This window comes from Coffea eugenioides, chromosome 9 (genome assembly GCF_003713205.1).
Source record: "Coffea eugenioides isolate CCC68of chromosome 9, Ceug_1.0, whole genome shotgun sequence".
In the NCBI taxonomy this organism is placed as follows: domain Eukaryota; kingdom Viridiplantae; phylum Streptophyta; class Magnoliopsida; order Gentianales; family Rubiaceae; genus Coffea; species Coffea eugenioides.
The window spans coordinates 3271911-3280414 of NC_040043.1; the positions used below are offsets into that span (position 1 = coordinate 3271911).

General features: G+C 36.3%; 1 protein-coding gene across 1 annotated transcript; it reads left to right on the forward strand.

The window, feature by feature from the left end:
- Window positions 1-2946: 2946 nt before the first annotated feature.
- LOC113783509 (lysM domain receptor-like kinase 3) lies at window positions 2947-7453 on the forward strand. The gene is made up of 12 exons (XM_027329664.1): window positions 2947-3678; window positions 4062-4095; window positions 4179-4186; window positions 4305-4463; window positions 4807-5003; window positions 5690-5779; window positions 5929-6022; window positions 6111-6262; window positions 6352-6446; window positions 6610-6748; window positions 6852-6950; window positions 7076-7453. The coding sequence occupies exons 1-12, from the start codon at window positions 3054-3056 to the stop codon at window positions 7238-7240; spliced, it is 1857 nt and encodes a 618-aa protein (XP_027185465.1). The 5' UTR covers window positions 2947-3053; the 3' UTR covers window positions 7241-7453.
- Window positions 7454-8504: the final 1051 nt, after the last annotated feature.

The window sequence follows — 8504 nt, forward strand, 5'->3', positions numbered from 1 at the left end:
AAAGTTTTAAATATTTATCATGCAATTTTGGGGAGTTCTGCAGTCCCTTTAAGGTACCGTACCGATGAGATTAAATTCACCGTTGAATATAGAATAAGAGTTACCAATCCTTAAATTATTTCAGGAGTTCAAATTACTAAATAATGTGGTAAGATATGAGTCGATTAAAATCATGGATACCGTATCCAAAAGGGATTGTAGCAGTTTCGGCAAACTTTAGCTGGATTTAAGTCTGAAATGAAAAGCAGCTCCCAGGCTGCTTAAGCTCTTTATTTATACTAAAAAAACTGTACATATTTGTTAGTCTTGCAGTTTAAAATTGAGATGAGAAAGAAATGGAATGGAATCCTTTGTGCACTTTCACTTTCCTAACTATACAAGTTGTCTTATTGAAACAATAGGTTTGATAGGGGACAAACTTGGGCCCTGTTTGGAACGTAGGTTTTTTAGCAAGTTTGTTTGCTACTAGTTTTTTAACAACTTTTGCTACAGGAACCCCAAAAAACTCTACAAAAATTTCTCCATTTACTAAAAAACTGCTTATATTAAATGGCTTCTCTGTTCTTTCAGAAATGCAGAAAGAAAATCTAATATAATTGGTCGAAATCTTGGACTTTATATTCCTCCTCCTTTTCTTAAAGTTAGCGAGAAGAACGTTGCACACTGAGCAAACGTTTTAGCACAAAATCTGCACCAAAACGACAAGCATCTTTGTGCTGGTGTTTCTGCCAGCTTCTTAAATTTCGCTAGCCTGCAGCAACTGATACCATAATCTCAAGAATTATTCAAGTGGTCCTTCATCCGGGCTATCAAAGCTAGAAGAGTGTCTCAAATTGTTCATTATATTACATTTTTATGCTTGTTTATTGCTGATAAAGTCAAGAATAGCTCTCACTTCAAGAATCATATATAAAAAGATGGAAACAAAATTCGATCAGTACGGGCTATTATGGCCCCTCAAGGCCTCTAATTTTCTTAATTAAATGGGCAAGGAAAATAAGACAAACAATACAAGACGGCTATATGAAGTAAAGATGACGAAATGACTTGAACAACTATCTCTCTTCTAGTTTGTTTAATGGCATCCTAAATCATTATAATTCGTCTCTCCTCTTCCCTTTTTCTTGCTATATATTTCACACAAACAAGTGATGAAAATAATGGCATCAAAGAGGAAGAGGCTAATTCTATTGTTGAGCTCTTGTTTAGTACTTGTGTTGTTATGTTTTAGCGTTGAGGCCAAGTGTAGAAGTGGCTGTGACCTTGCCTTGGCTTCATACTACATTTGGGAAGGATCAAATCTCACATACATTAGCTCCATCTTCAATCAAACAATCCCAGAAATTCTTCGACAAAATCCTCATGTTCCAAATCAAGACAGCATCCACAGCGGTACGAGAATCAACATTCCATTCTCATGTGAGTGCTTGACTGGTGATTTTTTGGGACATAACTTTGAGTATCTGACTCAGGGTGGGGATACATATGAGAAGATTGCAAGAATAGCTTTTGCTAATCTGACAAATGGGAACTGGATTCAGGTGGTGAACATTTATGACCCTACTAGGCTGCCAAATTCCGTTTTCATCAATGTAACAGTGAACTGCTCTTGCGGGGACAGCAGAGTATCAGAGGATTATGGGTTGTTTGAAACATATCCTTTACGTCCTGGTGAGAATCTGTCATCTGTGGCAAATGCATCAGGGGCTCCAGCTGAGTTGCTGCAAAGGTTCAATCCAGGATCTAACTTCAGTGCAGGATCAGGAATTGTGTTTGTGCCGGCAAAAGGTTAGTTTTCTTGCATTTATTTAATTAAGAACCTTTCAGCATATCACTGATGATTGATGAGATTGGTCCACAAGATTAGAAAGTTATACTACTTGCAAAAGAGAAATTCTAATTTAATGGTAGGTTTGAAAAATTCAAAATGTTTGCATGTGGTCTGAAAGCCATCTTTTACTATTATAACAAGATTTATATGCCTGCAAAATGGACAATAAGAACATATCAAAGCATCTAATTCTTGAAAGAAAGTCTCGAGATGCTTTAAAAGTGCCAAAATTGTTCTTTATACACGTTTCTTGGGGCATAAAAATAGAAGTTCGAAGCTGTAATATCCATTTGGCATCATTTTAAAACCTAAGCTCCGGCTGGAACATTTTTAACCTGACTCAATGGATCGACATCCCAGTTTTTCCCCTTCTTCGTTTGCCATATGAAATAGTAGGCATTGCCAAATGCCGATGTGGTACAATTTACTTCTTGCTGCTTATGAACGCCATAATGTTAAACAACAAATCCTCAGTTGTCTGTTGTTTTAGTTCTCTAGCTATTGGCACAAAACCTTTTGGTTATTTACTTTCTTTTTGCATAGTAGTACTTTTTTGTTTCAGTGGTAATACATCTTAATTGTATAGGAAGGTGGGCAAAAAATTCTTTGCTTCGTTGCTTCAGAATAAAAACAAAAATTAGTAAAATCCCACATGCAATATATTAGTTGCTTTGTCTTCACCAATTATTACTGTGGAAATCTTCTATATTTGTCCATGAATTGGTACGTCCAATTATTACTGTTGAGCTAAACACTTAGTAACATAAACGTAACAAAGTTAGACAACTAATTAATTAAATCCGTTTTATCAGTATCCATGGGATCAAATTCCAAATACACTGGCAAAATTTTGTGTCATGATTTCTGATGGTTATGATATCAAGCAGCGTATGATTGTTAATGAGATTAGTACTCGGTCAATAAAGTTTTTAGAAGTCAACCACGCAAAGTCCTGATCCTGCAAGTTAATTATTTATTTAAGCTATCGTGATAGAATCATGAAAGTGTCTGTTTAGTTGAAAAATCACTACCAACTTTGACCAAAATACATCAGTAGACTGCACCAGTCAACTACTGGAAAATCAGAATTTACCTCGTTTCTTCTTCTTCTTCTTCTTTTTCCAGAAAATTATCATGTGGGTTCCATTTAGCATCTTTGAATTACCTAGCAAGTCCCCAGATCACAATACAGTAACAAAATTTTGTGGCACTGTCAAGAATTATGGATGTGCAGGGAAAGAGAAGCTTTGAGCTGGTATTAGGCTTTTTAACCGTGATAATCTTACTGGGTAGAGTTGAATCACAGTGCGGTGGAGGATGTGATGCTTTAGCTTCATATTATGCATGGAATGGAACAAATCTTACATTCATATCCACTGTTCTTTCTACCTCTATCAGCCACATTCTTAAATACAATCCTCAAATAACCAATCCGGACATTATTCAATTTGGCAGCAGAGTTAGTGTTCCATTCCCATGTGGCTGCTTAAAAGAGGGATTTATGGGGCATCAGTTTATTTATCGGGTCAGGTCTGCTACTTACTATCGAAGGATTGCTCACCTTGTTTATGCAAATCTTACCACGGTTGAGATGTTACAAAGGTTTAATAGTTATCCTCCCGAGAATGTTCCCGCCGCTGCACAGTTGAATGTTACTGTCAATTGTTCTTGCGGGAATAGTAAAGTGTCGAAGGATTATGGTTTATTCATAGCCTATCCTCTTCGATCAGGGGAGACTATTTCTTCCCTAGCCAATGAGTTTGATCTTCCTGAGAAATTGTTGGAAGATTACAATCCTAGAGTGAATTTCAGTGGCGGAAGTGGTTTGATTTTTGTCCCAGGAAAAGGTATCTCATTTTCATTTTCTGCAAGAAAATGCTACTGTTCATAAGACCATCATACTAGCTAAAACAGAATTAGTCACTAGCAACAGAAAGAAGCATATTTAAAAGTTGAAAAGGAAAATAGGTACAGATATCAATTTTTTGTCAAAGTTAATTGAAGAAACAGTCGGATTAGCCAGGTGAAGAAAAATTGCATTTTAGAGGTGGTAAAGGTTTCATAATTGATGTACATGATGAGCTAGTAGGAAATAATGAGTAGCTTTTTGTTCTCTAGGAAATTATCAGTGTCAAGTGTCAATTCTGTTGTAAATGATGCCGTTTTACCAGGAAATATGAGAGCCTGATTGCTAGACTCTTCTTGACGTACTGTTTTCTCCCTGATGCAGATCAAAATGGAATTTTTCCACCATTAAAGTCAAGGTAGCTTATACTACTAAACTTTGATTTGTTGGAACCATCTTTAATGTCCCTTTCACTTCTAATATCCTTTTTTTCTCCTGCAGCTCAAGTGGTTAGTTCCTTTATCGTCAATGGCAACCAAATGTGGCTTGGCACAATTTTTTTGAGTTCAACCATGGCGTTTAGGCAATGATTATTTAAGATCAATTGATAAGTGCCATTTTGAACAGGAATCTCAGGTGGAGCTATTGCTGGAATTACAATTGCAGTACTTGCTGGAGCTATTTTCTTGGCCGTCTGCTTGTATGTAATATTCTATAGACAAAGGAGAATATCAGAAGGATTTCCTAAAGCAGAACCCCATGAACTAAATGATGAGCATGTGCATGGTAGCCTTTTTTTTCCATTCTCGGTATAGTATATAGATTACATTTTCCATTTAAGCATGATGTAGGATATGAAGTGTCCATTGTTTTAGTTTCCCTGTTCTTAGTTTTCATTTCAAGGCTAACTATGCTTTTGTCCAGACAAATGATTTTCTCGTTGTCTTCTGCATGGGACCATCAAGATTTGAGATCCAAACATATTCACTGTCTACCTCATTTGCTGTAGTTAAAAATGCATATCACGGATATTGGAGGGGGTGTCAATCAGTTTAGATGTTCTGGTAGTATATCTAATTCATGTTTGGAACTCTCAAACACATAAAATACCTTTCCTCTATTGATGTAGGACCTGGAGCACTGGAGAAAATATCGGAATCAGGTCCCCTTGTCAGCACCACTACAAGAATGCCCGGCATCACTGTGGACAAATCTGTTGAATTCTCATATGAAGAACTTGCCGAGGCAACAATGAACTTTAGCCTAGCAAACAAAATTGGTCAAGGTGGATTTGGTTCTGTTTTCTATGGGGAGTTAAGAGGCGAGGTTTGTACATTTGTTCTGCTCACTTGATACACGAAAAGTGTCAACAGTCTTACTAATGAAGTGTTTAGCTGATAGACTTCTTGAGTTTGCTGTCAAAGAAAATTTTAGGTCTTTGAAAAAAGAGTAGTATCTCTGATACAGTTAGAAGATAATCCATGGATTTTATTTAAGGTAAGGATTCAAGGATGCCAATTAGAGAAGATGAATCCACCTCTAGTATGAGGACAAACTAACTTAGGACTTTACTTGAGAAATGAACTTTTAAAAAAAAAAAACAAATGGGGAAATGGGAATGCTATTGCATGTTTTGATAATTGTGGAGATTAAAAAAGCTGCAAGGATAGGTCTATGATTTTCTTCCTGAAACTTTTGAGTGTTTTATTTCATGTTGGTATTCCTGAAGCTTATCGTCCAGTGGTGTTTTAGGCATTTGACTCCATCATAGTAACCTTTATTTGGAGGGGGTAGGAAGAAAATGACATGATCTTATTGATGTCAGCACTTCATAAATTTAAATCTTCTGAACTATTCTCCAGTAGATTGTAGAAGTTATGGTTTTGAGATTGTAATTCCCCTCATCAACTTCCCCATGTACAAGAAATTACTTAAAACCGTAAGTTTGCTGATCTTTGAAGTGCTATTTCATCTGGCTTTTAATTTCAAATTTTTTATCCTTCAACTTGTAGAAAACTGCAATTAAGCAGATGGATATGCAAGGGTCCAAAGAATTCCTTGCTGAACTGAAGGTTTTGACCCATGTTCATCACTTAAACCTGGTATTTCCCTCTTCCTAATGGACTTAACGACTTTTCCTGTTCCTTATTCCTAGTACTTAGAATTCTTTGTCATCTCTTGCCATGGATTGACACAGATATTGCCCATTTTTCAATTTCAACCAGATTAATACACTTGAAGTTCAATGTAGGTCCGCTTAATTGGATATTGTGTCAAGGGATCCTTGTTTCTGGTTTATGAATACATCGAGAATGGCAACCTAACTCAGCATTTGCGCGGTTTTGGTGAGTGTGCTGCATCCTTAGTTCCTAAATCAGCACGAAATCCTTCCTGCTTACAATCTGTCTCATGTCATTTATATTCCTTTTACAGGTAGGGAACCATTGCCTTGGTCTGCCAGAATGCAGATTGCCCTTGATTCAGCAAGAGGACTCGAGTATATTCATGAGCATACAGTTCCTGTTTACATTCATCGAGACATTAAGCCAGCTAACATTTTGATAGACAAAAACTTCCGAGCAAAGGTTGTGAAAGACATCAGGTGGTATATGAGCATTTGATGAAGGCCTTGTGACTTTCGTCTTGCATTAAAAATCAATCTCCTATTCTGCAGGTTGCTGACTTTGGACTCACAAAACTTACAAAAGTTGGAAGTACATCTCTGCAAAACACGCGTCTAGTGGGTACTTTCGGTTACATGCCTCCAGAGTAAGATTAATTTTTGTATACCATTTTTGCATTCCCGACAAATAAAGAAACACATATTGGCCAAAGCAAAACACATCCACTTACTGTCATCATTTGCATTATGTAAATCTGTAAGATTGGAAGGTCTTCTGATGAAAAGCAGGATGGCCTTACATTGATTCAGGTATGCCCAGTATGGTGATGTTTCCCCGAAAATAGATGTTTACGCATTTGGAGTTGTTCTTTATGAGCTTATATCAGCTAAAGAAGCAATTATCAAGACGAATGAAGTTGTTACAGAATCAAGGGGTCTTGTTGCTTTGGTAATTAATCATGCTCAATTTCTAGACTTAGCAGTTGATGTTAACAGTTTCAAGCTGCTTCAAGAGTCGCGATTTTGATGTTGTCACGTTGTTGCATACACAGTTTGAGGATGCTTTTAACCAACCTGATCCTCTAGAAGCCTTGACCAAACTGATGGATCCCGGGCTCGGCGACGATTATCCGCTTGATTCAGTTCGAAAGGTAGTGTAAACCAACAATGCCAACAAGAAAATGTCATCATGTTCCATCTTATTTGACCAGAGTAGTTAGTTAAACATCCATCATCTATCTGCTTTTATCAAAACTTGTTTCTTCCCTAATTGCAGATGGCTCAGCTGGGCAGGGCATGCACACACGAAAATCCTCAGCTCAGGCCAAGCATGAGGTCTATTGTGGTTGCATTAATGACATTGTCATCTGCTACTGAGGATTGGGATATTGGTTCCATTTATGAAAACCAAGGTCTGGTACATCTAATGTCTGGAAGGTAGCATTAGCTAGTGTGCAAGTCTTGGTGTGGAATGAGGTTTTCTTGCTCTGTACAGCATGCATCAACAAATTTTGATGTTGCAAATTGTTTTTGGAGTTTTGCAATCCCAAACTTTGAGCATGTCCATCATCATCATCATCATCTGTGGGCTGTATATCACGTAAAAAATAGTGATGCCCAAGTTTTAGTGTAGTGCTACAATTGGAAAATCAAAATCCCATTTTGTTAAGGGAAAATCGTCCAAAATGTCCCTCACATTTTGTAAAATGACTTTTTTCGTCCCTCACTTTTAAAAGTGTAATTTTATGTCCCTTACATATTCACATCGGTCAAATTTAGTTCCTAACTAGATTTTCGATCATTTTTTGGCCGGAATTCATCACGTGCAAGGCACGTGATCATTTTTTAAGGGTAAATTTGTCAAATTATATTTTACATAATCTAATCTATAGTCCTCCACATTTTATAAAATAAATTTTTTCGTCCCTCACATTTTATAAAATGATTTTTTCATCTCTCACATTTCACAAAATGAATTTCTCCATCCCTCACATTTTAAAAAATGAATATTTTCATCCCTCACTAATTATGTGTGTGAATACATTTTTTTTTAAACATATGTATATGTCTATTTGATTTTGTTTAATAATAATAGCACAAATACATGTATGTAATTGGGCCCAACTTGTGGAGTCGAGTTGAACTCGAGTTTATCGAATTCTTTAAATTTGAGTTGTTCGAATTAATTTTACATTATTCGAACTCGAACTTAGTCGAGCTCTCAAACTCAATTTTTTTGCAAATTTAATAAGTTTACAATAAATAATTAATATATATATATATAAATACACTACTAGAAAAGATTCTATAAATATTTGAGTTTTGATTTTTTTTTTCTATTCGAACTCAATTCGATTACTTTATCGAATAGTTCGAACTGGACGATCGAATTCGAGTCAAACCTTTAATTAGACTGCTCGTCGAGCAGCTTAATTAATCTGCATCCTACTCAAGTGTCAATCAATTAAACAGACTCTCAATTTGGGAGCCGAGTTGTGGATTCTGACGTTGATATTGCTGATGGTGCTTTGTTGCTGTGTGATAAAGATAAGGTCGCATTACTAATATCAGCCAATAGAATTTCTACGCTTCTATCACTGGGATAATTGTGAAGATTTTTTGGACTTTCCCTCGTAGACAATTCAGGGCTTTTTATATTCGTAGCTTTCTGCATAATGCTGAGTGAATGATTTTGCTCCTTTCAG

Coding starts and splice junctions, on each gene's coding strand:
- LOC113783509 (XM_027329664.1), top strand. CDS start 3,054: ATGGATGTGCAGGGAAAGAGAAGCTTTGAGCTGGTATTAGGCTTTTTA. Junction 6,023..6,110: donor TCAGCATTTGCGCGGTTTTG/GTGAGTGTGCTG, acceptor TTCCTTTTACAG/GTAGGGAACCATTGCCTTGG. Junction 6,951..7,075: donor CGCTTGATTCAGTTCGAAAG/GTAGTGTAAACC, acceptor CCCTAATTGCAG/ATGGCTCAGCTGGGCAGGGC.